The sequence below is a fragment of the Pelodiscus sinensis genome, chromosome 23 (assembly GCF_049634645.1).
Source record: "Pelodiscus sinensis isolate JC-2024 chromosome 23, ASM4963464v1, whole genome shotgun sequence".
NCBI classification, from domain to species: Eukaryota; Metazoa; Chordata; order Testudines; family Trionychidae; genus Pelodiscus; species Pelodiscus sinensis.
Window position 1 is genome coordinate 3,191,570 of NC_134733.1, and position 16,041 is coordinate 3,207,610.

At 49.3% G+C, this 16,041-nt stretch overlaps 1 protein-coding gene across 13 annotated transcripts in view; it reads right to left on the reverse strand.

Moving 5' to 3' along the window:
- Window positions 1-3,366: 3,366 nt before the first annotated feature.
- The window catches only part of HP1BP3 (heterochromatin protein 1 binding protein 3), a 60,087-nt gene continuing 47,412 nt past the window's right edge, over window positions 3,367-16,041 (reverse strand). For all 13 annotated transcript variants that reach the window (XM_075906516.1, XM_075906527.1, XM_075906521.1 and 10 more), the window contains 5 exons: window positions 13,198-13,288; window positions 12,233-12,392; window positions 9,376-9,487; window positions 6,617-6,751; window positions 3,367-4,562 (listed from right to left, as the gene is read on the reverse strand). In XM_075906516.1, the coding sequence (XP_075762631.1) occupies window positions 4,277-4,562; window positions 6,617-6,751; window positions 9,376-9,487; window positions 12,233-12,392; window positions 13,198-13,288 (784 nt within the window). In that variant the 3' untranslated portion in view covers window positions 3,367-4,276. The remainder of the gene's footprint in view (window positions 4,563-6,616; window positions 6,752-9,375; window positions 9,488-12,232; window positions 12,393-13,197; window positions 13,289-16,041) is intronic.

The following is a 16,041-nucleotide window of genomic DNA, read 5'->3' on the forward strand; positions in this document are numbered from 1 at the left end:
TGGGACGTCCTGGATTTCCAGCTTTATGCATCTTGGGTAGCAGATAGAATGCTTCTGGGTGGGCTCCCTGGGTCGTGTATTTGCATAGATTTGGTCCTGGGCTGTAGGAGGGCATTTTTTGAGCAGGTTCGTTTGGTATTCCTCAGTGAGATCAGGGCGAGAGCCCCTAGAATGTGGGGTGGGGGAATAGTCTGGCAGCCTCCTGTTGATAATCAGACCTATTCATGATGACTGCAGTATCCCCTTTGTCAGTCTCTTTGGGTAGACTGTCAGAGCTGGCTTTGAGGCTGTGGCTAGTTGTGTTGTGCAGGGCGGAAGTTGTGCGTCATGCTGTTTGTTCACAGTGCCAGCCTGTGCGGGAGACATGCAGAAGCCCAGATTGTCATTTCGACCATCAGGAGAGTCCTGGTTTGAAACAGGCTTTTGAGGCTGGAGCGGGTGAAGAGGCTGCCGGGACTGGCATTGGCAAGGCCCGACTGACTGCAATTGGGCTGGGACGGGCGGGCCAGAGCCACAAGATTCCCTGGAGATCCCGAGTGCAACCTCTGCAGCTCGTGCAGACATGGAGAGGAACTTTCCCCCCACCTCCCTTTGGGTTGGCAAAGGCAAAACATGGAGCAGTGGGGAGAAAAGTCCCAGAGGGCGGCACCAGGGCTACACTGGCCAAGGCACCTGCCAGGCAAAGCAGAGCTGAGGGATACAGCACCCTATGGCACCTGGCCAACTGGGTCAGCTCTTCTCACCATTTCCTCCATCTTCTGAGGGCAAAGCCGTCTGCTGAGATTTGCATTGTGAGGCCAAAGGGCTACGTGAGGCGTAAGCTAAATGGCCGGATCATTTCCCCTGCTGGTGCTCTCACCTAGGGTTGCCAGACGGTTTCAACAAAAATACCAGACACACTTGCCATGACATCACAATTGGCATCACAGCTGAGTTAGAAAACACCCGACATTTCTATTTCCCAGACGGCTCAAATACTGGACTGGCCGGTTCAAAACTGGACACCTGGCAGCCCTGCACTCACCGCTGTTGGAGAGGAGCCCCCCCTCCGATTTCATTGGCACGGAGGTCGCACTCCCACCCTGCCTTGTTGTTCTTTCTCTTCAGCGTCTGAGGCAGCGAGTCGTGTCTCACCCCAGCTTGTGCCCAAATCAGTTGGTCTGTAAAGTGTCATCAGGCTCCTTGTTTTTGCTGCCACAGACTCACACGGTTCCGCCTCTGAGACCGGTCCTAACACCCCCAGGGCCTCTAGGCCTGACCCACACTCGCCCCAGGACACAGCTCCTCGCCTGCCGCCCCGTGGGTGGGTGACAGTCTCCCTGCACCTTCTGCCTGCCTTGCCTCTAAGACAGAGCATGGCAGCCATGAGGCAAAGGCCTCGCTCTGTTGCAGCCAGTGGGTCAGGCTTGTATTAGTGGCAGTGACTGGCGGGGCTGCAGGGACGGGTATTTCTCAGCTACTTGAGCCGGCTCCCAAGGACGTGCCTCATGGAACAGATCACAAAGGGAAATTCCAGCAGAAGGAAACCGTGTGGGCCCGCGAGGCTGAGGAATCCTGGGAGGAAAATATCCAGGGAGGGCCTGAAGGGGAAGCCTGCCCAGGCTGGCAGGAGGGAGATCAGCCCAGGACATTTCTTGGCCACAAGTCACAACCAGCGCTGCCAACTTTCTAATCACAAAACCAAACACCCCTGCCTACGCCCCTTTCTCCAGGCCCTGCCCTTCTGAGCCCCGTGCTCCGCCCCCTCCCTCCGGCACTTGCCCTCCCCCCACTTGCACTCACTCTCACTAGGCTGGGGCAGAGGGCTGGGCAGAAATGAGGGGCTCTGGGCTAGCAGGGGACTAGGGGGACATGGGCTCTGGGCTGGAGGTGTGGCCTCCGAGTAGAGCGAGAAATAAGGGCTTCAGGGTGTAGGAGACGGTTGTGGGATGGGGCAGGACATTGGAAGATGGGCAGGGGGGTGAGCACTCCGGCTGGGGTTGTAGGTTCTGGGGTAGGGCTGGGGTGAGGGTTTGGGGAGGAGGGGGCTCAGTGTTGAGGTGGGGGGCTCTTGGTTCCAGGAGGGTACAGGGGTGCTGGGTCCTAGTGACACGACAGCTCCTAGAAAGTGTTGCCCAACGCCCTGCAGCCCCATGGCACGTGGCGGGTGGCCAGGGAGACTTCCCGCAGCCAGGGAGGCCCCCCCCACACTTCCCGTTCCCCCTTCAGGCGCTGCCCCTGCAGCTCCCATTGATCAGGATTCCTGGCCAATGGGAGCTGTGGGGCGGTGCCTGGAGGTGTGAAGCCAGTGTGTAGAGCCCCTCCCTCCCCAGCCTGCACTGAGGCTAGGGCTGAAGGGAACTAGCAGCTACTCTCAGCGCCATGTGGAACCAGAGCAGGAGGGAGCCTGCCGTACCTCTGGCCCTCGTGGTGCAGCCAACTGGACTTTTAACACTGAACACCGAGCCCCTGGCACCACAAGCCACAGACGAGTTGTGTTTTCTCTTCGCCATCGGAACGATAATTAGCCCAGGTGCAGGCCAAGTCCCTTCATTCCCTGCAGCATCTCCTGGCCCAGTGACCCGATTCCCTGTCAGAGGCTGGGTCAGGGCAGGTGGCCCAGGCCCCAGCAGCCCCAAGGAAGTGGCTGGAGAGTGAGGCAGCAAGTGATCATAGCCCAGCTGAGGGAAGAGGGGCCAGCTGGGGCCAAGCTGTGAGAGCAAGAACAAGGGGGCAGGGAGAGGGTTGGGGCCTGAAGAAGCAGTCAGGGGCTTTGGAGCTGGATGGGGTGAGAGGCACAGAAAGCTTTCGGGTGGGAGCAGGGACTTGGGAAACAAAGGGAGAGGGGCTGACGGAGTCAGGAGGGTTGGGGGCTTTGGAGGAGGGTGGTTCCTGGGAGCAGGTGGAGCTCCAGGCTGTGGGTTCCTGGGGTGGAAGATTTGCTGGGGTCAAGGCACGTCCATCACACGAGGGCTGTACTCTCAGGGCCAAAGGGGAGGGGCCAATGCTCCAAATCAGCCTAACAGGGCTGGCAGGCCAATGAGGGGACCAGAAGTCCAGAGTCCCGTCCTCTGTGTGAGCTGGGGCTGCCTGAGACAGTGTGGGCCAGAGCTAAGGGGCAGCAGGAGCCCAGAGAGCTGGGCTGGGGCAGAGCTGTGCCACCGGAGCCCGAGAGGCAGCCCAGAAAACAGAGCTGGGTGGGAGGCAGGGCAGCTGAGGCAAGCTGGGGCTGGGGTTGGGGCTGTCTGATGAGTTCCAGCGACCCCAGCATGAGGGGTGGACAGGAAGCAGCCTCTTGAGGGTTCACTCAGGGGAAAACACTCTGCTTCTGGGCAGCACCTCAAGAAACAGGAAGCTTTGGAGAAGAAACAGCAGACAAGCCAGGGCTGGAATCTAGTTTCATTTTATTTTTGTGAACTGTATGTTCATCACTTATCAACATCTCTACAGTAGCAGTTATAGAACTCTCCAACTGGTTTTTTTGGGGTTTTTTGTTTGTTTTTTAGAAAAGCGCAAACAAGAAGTGAAAACTCAGGTTCTTCATCTTTTAAAAAACATTTCAAAGTTGGATTCAACGAGACTTACGTATTTCGGTGTTAGGGGACAGATGGAGGATGTGCAGAATTACTTACTCAAATCACAACAACCCAGCTAATTGAAAACCAGTAGATTGATCATTCTGGGATCCCTCTGATGTCAGATGCGTCAGAACATTTTGTATTCACTCTGAGATTTGACTCATTTTCAAAGGAACTTGCTGGTTTGAAGCAGCCAAATAGAAGATCTCCTTAGCAAATCACAATGGCTACGCAGAGAGAAGCACCTTCAAAATTCAGTGCGAGCAATGTATATATTTTGCTTCTCCATGGAAGCATTAGAACCCTTTATGCTAGTTACCATGCAGGAAATCTAAGGAAAAAACACTACTGCAGTTTTGCCTTTTCACTTCAGAGTTACATTTCCCCAATGATCTTGTTCCTGCTACCTAAAGATAAAAAAAATCTTTGAACACGTTTTAAAAGCAAAAAACCAAAATGAACATCATAAAATGTACAGATTATACAATCTAGAAAAGCACTAAAATTATTGCAAAAAACTAAAGATGACTTTTCCAGGGGGAAGGTAGACCCAGGACATCTAGATCTAACTCGGGTTGGTTTGACTTAGTTTTAAGCCCTCAACCCCCTGGAAAAAAATAAGTGTTTAAGCATCAGAACTAAAATACAAATGCACATTGACTTTATAAAACAAGATTGTGGATTTGACCATGGGATTTCCTGACACACTGGAAAAAAGTTTACTTTTTTGCCCGAAGAGACTTCCTCATGGTGGATTTGCCCTTGGCAGGGGATTTCACTTCCTTCCTCCCACTTGTTGCTGGTTTTTTGGAAGAGCTGCTGCCAGAAGATCTCTTGATAGGAGGGGCTGCTGGTCTGGCTTTCTTGGCTGGAGTTTTAACCTTGGGTGGAGGCTTTGCTTTCCCCCGGCGGACTGCAGGGGCCTTCCTTGGCTTGGGTTTGGACTCTCTTCGCTTCACTGGGGGGGCCCTGCTACGGGATTTGGGGGGAGGCCTCTTCTGCATCCTATCAGGAAGAAAGAACAAGATAATTTAGTACCAAGGCACCAAAGCTGGCCTAGAGCCCAAGTGCTAATTGCTACAAAACTGAGCAGATTTCGGCCTCCTTCATCTTTAACATGGAGGACCTAGGATGCAATGATGATCCAGCTCGATTTGATTAACCAGACCCAAGAGCAAGAAAATCTTTTAAGCAAGATCACAATGAGGCTGTTGTCTCCTTGGTAATCTCGGTTTGCATCGCCTGTGTTAGCATATAACCCTATAATGTTGCGGGAGTTTGAGTCGTGCAACCCAAGAGCACAAGAACTGGGTTTGTCCGGTGATGGAACAAGACCAGTTTCATTTGGCCTTACAACAGTAAAATGTGCCAGCCAGAAGAAAAATTACAATTAGCAAAATACAATTAACGCGTATTTATCACATTTGCCATTAAAATATTCCCAGTCTTTAAACGTGAGACCACAACCACTTTTAAAACACGGAAGAAACATAAGAAGCTGAATGGAAAATGAAGTGGACACTGATGATGGCACCAAGAATGAGAAACAGCCTTTTCTCCCCCTCTCAGCTTTTATGAAATGGAGGAATTATCTACACCAGAGTCAGGCCAGGTGCACACTGGTCACCGGGACAGCACCTCCTAGGACAGAGTCCTGATCTGAGCAGAACCCAAAGCCTCCAACCAGAGAACACAGCCACACTCACCACAGATCACCTTGCAAATGCCTGCACCAGCCCCAGCTGTTCCAGTTCTGTGCCTTTCCCTATGGGCTATCTGTGGCCAATTATCTACTGCCAGACACTGAACGTTATAGAATTTGACCTCCAGTCTCCAAAGGTCAAATGCCAGCACCACAGTGCACAGCCACCCTCGACATTTATACCAACGGCGACCACTCTCAGCAGCTCGCTCTGGTCCTGGAGTTTACCACTGCACGACAGAGGCCAATGAGTTGCCTGAGACTCTGGTTAATCATGATCTCAACTCCTTCATGGACAACCCCATGTTTGAGCTGCTCCTGCACATTTTTCTGCAGTCTACTTCTGCAGAACCAAGATTCCCAGGAGGCCTGCAACAGCAGGAGGAGTTGTACTTTTTAGCTTGGAGAAGTCCTGCAGGGAGGAGGCTTGGCCTACCTCAGAGACTGACGGGGCGGACCACAAGTCCCTTGGTGTGCAGACTCAGGAAAGCTACGCCCGCTCTGTCCGAAGCTTACGGCAGGACAAGAAGTGGGAGTACCAAAGGCAGGTCTCTGCAGCTAAGTTGCACTGGAGCTGGAAAGATGCACCTTGCCTGCTGTTGGCACCTGCAGAGGGACCCCACCATGCTGAGGACTGGTTTGATGGCCCTGGGCTAGGGCTACAGACTGGCCAGAGCTCCCCAAGGAAATCGAGGGCCCCCATGTTACAGAGTATCCAGGCCCCAGGGAGGCAGGAAGTAGCCCTGGGGAGCTAGATGATCATCTGGCTAAGTGCTGGCCTGATCCTATGGGTAAGCGTGTTGCAGGTCCCTGCTGACTCAGTGGCAGACCCCTCTGCCATGGTCAGGGCCAGTGTCCCCTCTACGCTGCTCGGCAGCCCAGCTTCACAGGTGATTCATCAGCCCCGCCCAGTCAGAGGCTCTGGGTTCCATGCAGGGAGCTGACTGACTGGCTGGGGCTGATTAATCAGCTTACAGGGAACACTGGGGTTAGGTCCCTGGACTGGAATATGCAGAAGTAGGGTGGGCCCATGTCCCCCTGCCATGGAACCCTACCCCCTTAGGTCAGGCGGCTTGTGTTGGTCTACCATCCTCTGAGCCCCAGACTGCTTTAGTGCTCACCTTTACTGGAGCCCTTGACTACTTTGCTGCCCTACCCTGACCTACAGTCTGGGGCTCAGACCTCCTTACTGCTCTGCCTGAACCAAGGGCCTGAATATCAGAAGCAAGCTAATTCCTCCTTTTCGAGACCCCCCTCCCTTTACAGGCATGTGACTGTGAGGCGGCGTGGCCCTCGGTAGTAGACCGGGAGGGATGGCCACACAGGCTTACAAGCCCATTTATTTTCAGCTCTATACCTTTTCTTTGGAGGTGGTTCTTCCTCTTCAGATTCTTCTTCCTCCTCAGAGTCGTCTTCTGCCTCCTCAGAATCCTCCTCCTCAGATTCCTCAGAATCTTCCTCCTGCTGCTTCTCTGGGAACAGCACACCTGGGCTGCAAGAATCATTCTGTTAACTCACTTCAGCATTGACCTTTGTATCCTTTGGAGCTACTGCCTGGCCCTGCACTGACAGGGTTAATGTCCATTTTGTCACAGTAAAACCTTGCTAGTTTGAGCTTCCAAGTATTGTGGACTTACAACAAAGATGCTGATTTCCATGCATGCTACTAAATATTATAGAAATCATTGAGGCAGCTGCTACACATGTTTTCAGAAAGCCTTTGACAAGGTTCCTCACCAAATGATTAGTAGCTGGTTAAAATATAGGAAATAGGGGTAGGAATAAATGGTCAGTTTTCAGAGTGGAGAGGGGGGAAACTAGTGATGTCCTCCAGGCAGGTGTACTGGGAGAAGTCCTTTTCAACATATACATAAATTATCTGGAAAAAGGGTAACAGTAAATGGCGACATTTCCAGATAATACAAAACTACTCAAGCTAGTTAAGTCCCAAGAATATTGAAAAGAGTTTCAAAAGGATCTCACAAAACTGGGTGACTGGGAAACAAAATGGCAGATGAAATTCAATGTTGATAAATGCAAAGTAATGCACATTGGAAAACAGAATTCCAACTATACAAATAAAACGATGGGGACTAAATTAGCTGTTACCACTCAAGAGAGATCTGGACTCATTGTGGGTAGGTTTTTGAAAATATCCACTCAATGTTCAGCAGCAGTAGAATAAAAAAAAAAAAGAGAAAAAACTGTTGGGAATCATTAAGAAAGGGACAGAAAACAAAACAAAATGTATCACCTTTGTTTAAATCCATGGTACATCCACATCTGCACATCTCTCAAAAAAGATATTAAAATTAGAAAAGATTCAGAAAAGGGGAACAAAAATTATGAGGAGTCTAGAGTAGCTGTGTCATGTGACAGTTTACTAAGACTAGAAGTTTTCAGCATAGAAAAGAGATAATGAAGGAAGGATACGAGAGGTCTATAAAATCATGGCTGGTATGGAGAAAGTGGAGTAAATAATACTTTCTTATATTTCTCAAAGTAGTACTAGGGGGTCACACCAAATGAAATTAATAGGCAGCAGGTTTTTAAAAAAAAACGTAAGGTAGTATTTTTCCCCACACCACACACAGTCAACCTGTGAAACTCCTTGACAGAGGATGTTGTGAAGGCCAAGAACAGGTCAGGATTCAAAAAAGCTAGATAAATACATGAGAGTGGCTGTATCTACACTGGGCCACTTATTCCAGAAAATCAGCCGCTTTTCCGGAATAAGCTGTGAGCTGTCTACACTGGCCCTTGAATTTCTGGAAAAGCAACGATGCTCTACTGTACAAAATCAGCCGCTATTCCAGAAAAACTATTCTGCTCCCGCTCGGGCATAAGTCCTTATTCCGGAACACTGTTCCGGAAAAGGGCCAGTGTAGACAGCCCAGTAGTCTTTTCCGGAAAAAAGCCCCGATCGCGAAAATGACACTCGGGGCTCTTTTCCGGAAAAGCACGTCTACATTGGCCATGGACGCTTTTCCGGAAAAGGGCTTTTCCGGAAAAAGCAGCCTGCCAATGTAGACGCTCCTTTTCTGGAAAAACTTTAAACGGAATACTATTCCGTTTTAAGCAGTTCTGGAAATTCATGCCAGTGTAGACGTGGCCGATAGCCAGGATGGGCAGAGATGTTTGCTAGTAGCTAGGAATGGGTGACAGGATGAGTCACTTGATTACCCGTTCATTCCCTCTGGCCACAGGCAGACAAGACACTGGCTTAGATGGACCTTCAGTCTGACCCAGTCTGGCCCTTCTTATGTTTTTATGAAAAGCCACGCTGGAGGAAGTCCATCGGGCTGCCAATTATTGGACATGCCACAGCCCCATCTCTCCCTAAGCAGTCCTGCCTCGAGTTCTCTTCCACATTGCTCTGTCCAACTACAGACATAGCAGGGGCTTAGCAGTTTACATCCAGAGTCTTACTAATCCCAGGCAGCTGTGCTGAAGCCATGATGGACTTGAAGTTTACTGGGATAATTCATGCTTGAGAGTGGAGCATGAGAGAGGTCACGCTGCCACAATGCTCCTCAGAAGGGGCTTTCTAAAGATTCGCCATCTTTGTGTTCCATGTGGCTCAGATAAAGGTTACAAAGGAACAAAATTAAATATGGTGGAGTTGGGCCTTGTTCTCTCCCTTCCATAAAGAGAAGAATGTCATTCTGCTCTCCCTTCCCCTCCGGTCTGGTACACAGACAGTGGGATAGCGGGAGCCACAGTATTTTTCCTAATGATCATTCCTGTGTTAAGAAGCAAGTAAACTCTAGGAGGGCCATGCAGATTTGCTTCATTTCGGAAGCGCTTAAATGACCCACAGATGGGTACTACACAAGACGCAAGGCCAGAATGCCTGAGAATACTGGGCCCAGTATTTTATATTTTCCTTAAGAGTTTCCAGGCTGGTAAAAGCCACGGTCATTGTTCAGTCACAGATTTGTTATCAGAACCTAGAATAGCATGGGTTACAGAACAGCTGTAATTAAGGACGTTACACCCTATCAAAAATCTTGCAAGACACATTGGTCCTGTGAACATCAACACGCTAAACACCACGGCTGGGCTAACCATGATGAAATGTTCTGCATGATCACCTGTCAACGGACGGCTCTTTACCTGGGGTAATAAGGGAAGCAGAGCTGGAAAGTGCCACTGAAACCCTTCCCAGAGATCTGCTCCAGCCAGCCATTCTTCTCACATTTCTGCAGAGTTCTTTTCAGTAGATGTACTGCGGGAAGCGGAGTAAGAATGCATTAGACCTTTCTCCAGCCACTAGCCCTGACCTCACCTGCTCTATACAGTCCCCTTCCCCTTTCTGATGCATCTGCTTCTGGGTAAGACCCAGCTAGAGAGCTACTGTAGAAGAGGCGTACTACATATATATTACATGCAGCCCTCACAGGGCAATCCTTCCCACAGATAATATTTAGTTGCTGCTCCTGCACAGTTAACAAGCGTTAGTTTAAATCTTTCCAAAAGGAGATTAAACTCTCAAGACTTCTTGGTGGAAATATTATAACTGGAGTCAGCTCATTTATCAAAGTTTTGATCCAACAAATTCATTTTAGTCACGCTGGCCTTTTAGCTCTGGTCTATTCCAACTGTTCTTTGAAGTATTTTTGCCTTAGTTTGAACATGTCATTTCCCATCCCGCCTTCCCTTTTGTTTTCAGGACATTAGCTGAGATCTAGCACTTACTCAGCTTCACCTTGTTACACTGAATGTCCTTGGCACTTGCGTGCATTAACAGAGCCTACTGCACATCTAAAGGGAGCCTGCCTCGTTGGGAGACAGGCCAGGTGCACAGCTGGTTCAAGAGTTTGTCACGAAACAGTTTTCAGTTTCAAATAGGACGGAACATTTACTTAAGTTAAATTTCCCTCCAAATCACGGGGGAGGGACGACAGCTACTGACACTGATGCTTTTTGATTGTAATGTGACTGTATAGATCCAAGGTCTATATTTACAGTTGATTTTGTACAAAGTGTGCCAAGTGAGGTGTCTACGAAGCGCTTATAATTTACTGGTTATGATTATGTGTGTGCATGAATCATTTTTGTATTTGAAGTCATGAGCATTGGTGCTGTATTTTATTTCAAATATTTGCTGCTGGGAAACACTGACAGGAGGCTTGGCCAACATATTATGAAGGGATTGTTCGAGTTGAATTGATGTAGTTGACTGACACTGGGCCTTGGGGGCTGCCAATCAACATCTAATGAGCTTCCGAAAATATTCAGACTAGCATGAGACCACAGCTTCTACCTGTGAAGAACTGAGTTATGCAGGGATATGTGACTTGCCCATATAACTACAAACTCCAATTTGCTGCTGTAATTTTCCCCTCAATAAAATAACGGGTTTCTTTCCACATGGCAGAGGATATAAAAGGCCCCGAAAACCCCTCCCTTTTGTCTTCAGTCCTGCTTCTTACCTCTGGGGTTTTTTTGCTACAAACTGAAGCTCTTAAAGGACTGTCTGTGACAGGGACTGCCTCTTCACAAGAGAGGCACTTCTTTACACCCTGTAAACCAGACATGTACCACTGGGGGAAGGATCCACAGCGAAGGAAAAAAAAAAAATCAGGATGAACAAAAGAGGTGCCCTCCCATTCCCCAGGAGAACAGATAAGAAAGATGGAAAAACCAGAACTAGGAGGCTAACTCACTAGAGAGACGCAAACCAAAAACTATGTCCCTAATGGACTGCAAAGACCTTTGTCTCTACCTGGGAGTGGTTGAGAAGGCACTGAAGGGGTTATCCCATGTGTGTTGACTAGCCTTGTGGTAGGGCATGAATGGGCCCTAGTGAACACTGCTACTGAAGTTGTCTGATGAGAGGCACAGGGATGCTTCTACAGCCGAGCACCCAGAGGACACGAGTGAAGAAGAACATGACCATCATGATGTCTGAATGACCTGAACAGTAGCCTCAACCAATCCCCTTTTGCCCTCATTGGTAGGCCCCATTATGGATCAGAGAGCCCTGAATCAAAGATGTGATTATGCCAGCATTGTCAAACTGGCAAATGGGAGGTAAAAGACTCGCTGTGCTATCTCTGGCCTCATCTCCTGAAAGCATTATAGGAAGGCTCCAAGCACTGCAAAATTTTTGAAACAAAACCCCCAAAATGGTAACATACTAATGTGTCTGGAGATCTGCTTCTGGTCTGGCATTAGGGGACCAGTACAGCAAATTGATAATTGCCCCAGGACTGTCAGCACAGGTCAAACAATCGCACTGTGTAGCAGAGCTCTGGTCAACATCATACACTGCAGGTGTTCAGCTAGTAAATGGTTACACAAAAAGTCTGCCTTTGGGTCCCTAAGCATCGCCACTATTCTCACTGCAGACTGGCACACAAGTCACATTGGGATGTCCAATACAAAGATATTTATTTTACTTCTGGCAACCAGGATGAACTATGCCCCTTTGAAATCCAAGTGTAACAGGCTCTGCCCCAAGCAGTTGTCTGACCTAAGATTGCAAAATATGGAAAGTGGGGGCATAGCACAAACAAGCAACTTGGTCATGGTATTGCATAGGTGCTGGATGGGCTAAGGCTATGGAAGTAAATCTGGAACAGCATTTCTTTCTTTTGAGCGATAGTCTAGACTTTTTCTAAAGTAACAAAAGATCAATTCAACTGGCTTAAGACAAATAAGAACAGACGCTAGACTGCTTTAATAGAGGATTCCCATTCCCTGGAAATGGGCTTTAGAGCAAGACACAAAAATCCAATATGGGTCAGAGATGGACCACGCTACTATAAGCCCTGATTGGGACTCAGTGGAAAGAATTGCACTTTTAAAATCCTGTGGTGCTCTGTGGTGTGCACTAAGCAGCTACCTGCCCCTGGGAAATCAAACAGGACATTTTTAATAGTGAGTGTAGAGAATTCTGTTGCTTATGGGACTCCCCACCCCCCTTCCTCTCTGTGAATCTGACAGCCGTGTAGATTTGGAGTCATACCCTGGAAGTTGGAATTGGTCCCTGGGTGGTTCTCCAGGACATACTTCTTCAGAGCTGTGGTGGAGCAGGTCTTCGGTTCATTCATGGCAGCAATAGCAGACAGGATGGCATCTTCCATCAGACTCCCACCAAGTAGGGGCTTCTCCCCTGACTTCTTCAGCTATTTTCCAAGGAGGAAGAGAAAAGCGATCAAGACAAAATTCTCCCAAACCAGCTCAGGACAAGACTCCTCTGCACCAGGTGAGTAGGGCTCCTGCATTAGCACAGACAGGTTTTACATTAAAACATTGCACAGGGAATACTTCCCTCCCACCCATAAAGAAAAGACCGGTCTTTTAGTCAATTGGCTGGAAATGCCGTTTACTGGAGTCACTGACCCATCTCCAAGATACGGAGTAGGCACACTTCTAATGTACTTAGCCCTGCCCTCAGCACAGGGGAATAAACTAAAGGATCTCTAGACGTCTCTTCCAGTCCCATGATTTATATTGACCGGAAGAAACTAGCACCACAAGCAAGTTAGCAGGCCATGACCTTCCTCCACTCCACAGACCAGATAGTCATTGTCTCTGCCGTGGGTGGGCTGGACACATGCAACCGCCCACCAACTATTTATAGTTCCACTGATCATGTTAAAAAACAAATCAACCAAAAACCAAACTTACCCCACCATCCTGCCCCATCACTCTAGTGAGTCAGAGCTGAAGCAGCATGTGGAGCACAACTGACAACAAAAAAGGCTATAAATCTTAGCGAGATTAGCTAGGTGTGCTGCTCCAGAAACGTAGGCCAACCTAAGAATCCTAATACGCCATGATCTGAAAACTGTTGTACGTGACTATTACTGGATATGTTGGTAGAGAAGGTTGTAGCCCAATGAAAATCACAGGGGGAGAAAAACAAAAGGGTTGTGTATGGTATAAACAACAACAGAAGGTGAAATAAGAATAACTCTGGCCTCTGACCTGGAATGTTCCAGAAGCTCCTTTGCCTGTGATCTGCTCTAACTGGCCCTTCTCTACTGCTCTCTGCAGGGCATTCTTCAGCAGCTGGGGTCTGAAAAGGACGGGCAGTATAGCTTTAAAGAGGAGGTGGGGAGATGACACTTTGCACAGGGCATGAGAGTGTCAAGTGACAGGAGAAAGGAATAATGGACATTTAAACGTGACATGATAAGTCTTCTGGTGCTACAGGCTATTCAGAAAATATCAAGTTTCATGTTTCAGTTTAAAAGTTTGACACAATTACAAAGCTAATTTGCATACAGAACAGGTTGACTGACTTACCCACCACCAGTCAATAGACAGATCTGGAATTGGAACACAAGACTCTTTACCATTCACCAATTTAAAGGATGTACATATATTTGTTAATACCATCAACATGGGTGAACTAGCTGGCAGGCTTTTAAGAAAAGCATATAAAAGGAAGCGGTACAGGCAGTCCCCGGGTTACGTACAAGATAAGAACAAACCTATAGTCCCTAAGTTGAATTTGTATGTAAGTCGGAACTGGCTCCAGATTGAGCTGCTGCTGAAACTGATCAGCTGCTGACTACAGGAAGCCCAAGGCAGAGTTGCTCTGCCCCCGGCTTCCTGGAATCAGCTACTGATCAGTTTCAACAGCGGCTGAATCTGGACTCCTGGGACAGAACAGCTGGGGCACTGCCGGGTAGGTCCCCGCAGGACCAACCCGGCAGCACCCCAGCTGCTCTACCCCAGGCGTCCCGCAACAAAAGCCTGGTCTGCTGGGGAGAGGGGGGGCAGTAGCTGTGCCCCCTCCCCCCCCAGCAGACCAGGGAGACCCGAGCAAAGCCGCGGAGGCGCAGAGGTCCCGCCGCCTGTGCGGATTTGCTCGGGTCTCCCTGCTGTGCTGGGGAGTCCCCCCCAGCACACCAGGGAGACCCGGAGCAGCTTTTCTAGCCCCGGAGGACTGCCTGTATAAGATGCCAAGAGGAAACCTAGAAGTATTCATATCCCAAAAAAAGACAGTTACCTATTCCTCCTAAGTGCTGTTTGACATGCGTTGCTCATGTCCATTCCAACAGGTAGAAAACACTGGGTCAGCTGTGGCGCTCCCTGAAGTGGCATGTTCACGGCATGGTATATAGAAAACCGCCACCCTTCAGTTCCTTCTTGCCAAAGAGTTCCGACGGGAGAGATTGGCGGAGTTTGGAATGGACACGAGCAACCTCAACACTTACGAGAGGAAGCTAACCGTCTTTTCTTCCGAGAGTGACTGTTCACATGCATTCCCTTATGTGATGACCAGAAGTGGAGGAAGAGTCAGAGTTGACCTTGTTGCTGACTACAGGACTGTCCTGCTGAAGATGGCATCATCTTGTGCCTGCCAGATGACAGTGTAGTGAGATGTGAAGATGTGAACAGACAACCATGTGGCTGCTGTATGTATGTTCTGGATAGGGACAAGTGTGAGGAATGATGCTAAGGAAGCCCGACCCCTCGTGGAGTGGGCCTTCAAGGCTGGACCTGGGATCTTGGCCACGTTGTAGCAGATCCTGATGCAGGATGTGAGCCACACTGATAGGTACTTGGCTTTGCATTCTCTCCACTATTGAGACAGAGTTGCACTGATTTACAGAATGGTTTTCTGCATTCAGTGATGTCCAGGGAGTGGAATGCCCTCTTACTATCGCTGGCATAAGGCTTTGTGAAGATAACTGGTTCATATGGTAATGTGAAAGCGCCTTAGGCAAAAGTGCTGAAAGAAGGCGCAGTTGAACTGTGTCCTTATAAAAAGGAGCGAATGGTGATTCCAAGGTGAGAGCTTGGAGTTCAGAGACCCATCTGGCTGAGGTTATCGCCTCCAACAATGCTACCTTCCAAGAGAGCTAGGATAGGGGTCAAGTAGCTAGGGGCTCAAACCCAGGTCCCATGAGCTCAGGGAGGACCAGACTCAGGTCCCATTGGGGAACAGGCTCTTTGACCTGGGGCATAACCTATTTAGTCCCTTAAGGAACCACCCCACCATGGAGCTCCCAAAATTGGATCTACCCCCATGGTGAAATGCCGAGATGGTCGCCAGGTGGACTCTGAAGGATGAAAGGTGTATCAAGAGGAATGCCCTAGGGGTCAGCAGCTTCATTAAGGATCTGGATGAGGGGATGGATTGTACCTTTGGCAGTTTTGGGGGTGACTAAGCTAGGGGGAGAGGTAGATATGCTGCGGGGGTAGAGACAGGGAGAACTGAGCCAAAGGAAATCTAAGGAGGCTCAACAAGGAGAAGTGCAGATTCCTACATTTAGGATGAAGAATCCCAAGCCCTGCTACAGCCTTGGGACCAAGGTTCTCCTAAGCGGTGTGGCAGCACAGCCCCACCCAGTCAGGGGCTCGGGGCTTTGTGCAGGAGGCTGCCTGATCGGGTGGGGATGATTAAGCAGCGGAGAGGGAACCCTGCTGGGGACCGAGTGACTGAACAGCATTTGTGCAGAAAAGGACCTGGGCATTACAGTGGATGAGAAGCTGGATAGGAGTCAAGAGAGTGCCCTTGTTCACAAGGGGGCTAACAGCATACTAGGGGGCATTAGGAGGGGTGGTGCCAGCAGATCTAGGGAAGTGATTATTCCCCTTTATTTGGCACTGGTGAGGCCACATCTGGAGTATTATGTCCAGTTCAGGGCTTCCCATTACAGAAAAGGGCTATAACCTGGGGCTATAACCACTAGTTCAGGGAGTGAGACCAGTCTCTCTCTGGAGTCTCAGCTGGGCACACACCCTGTCAACCAGTTTGTCATATGTCCCAGGAGCCTCATGCAGCTCCCTGCCGTGGTTGTTGGGAATTACTAGAGA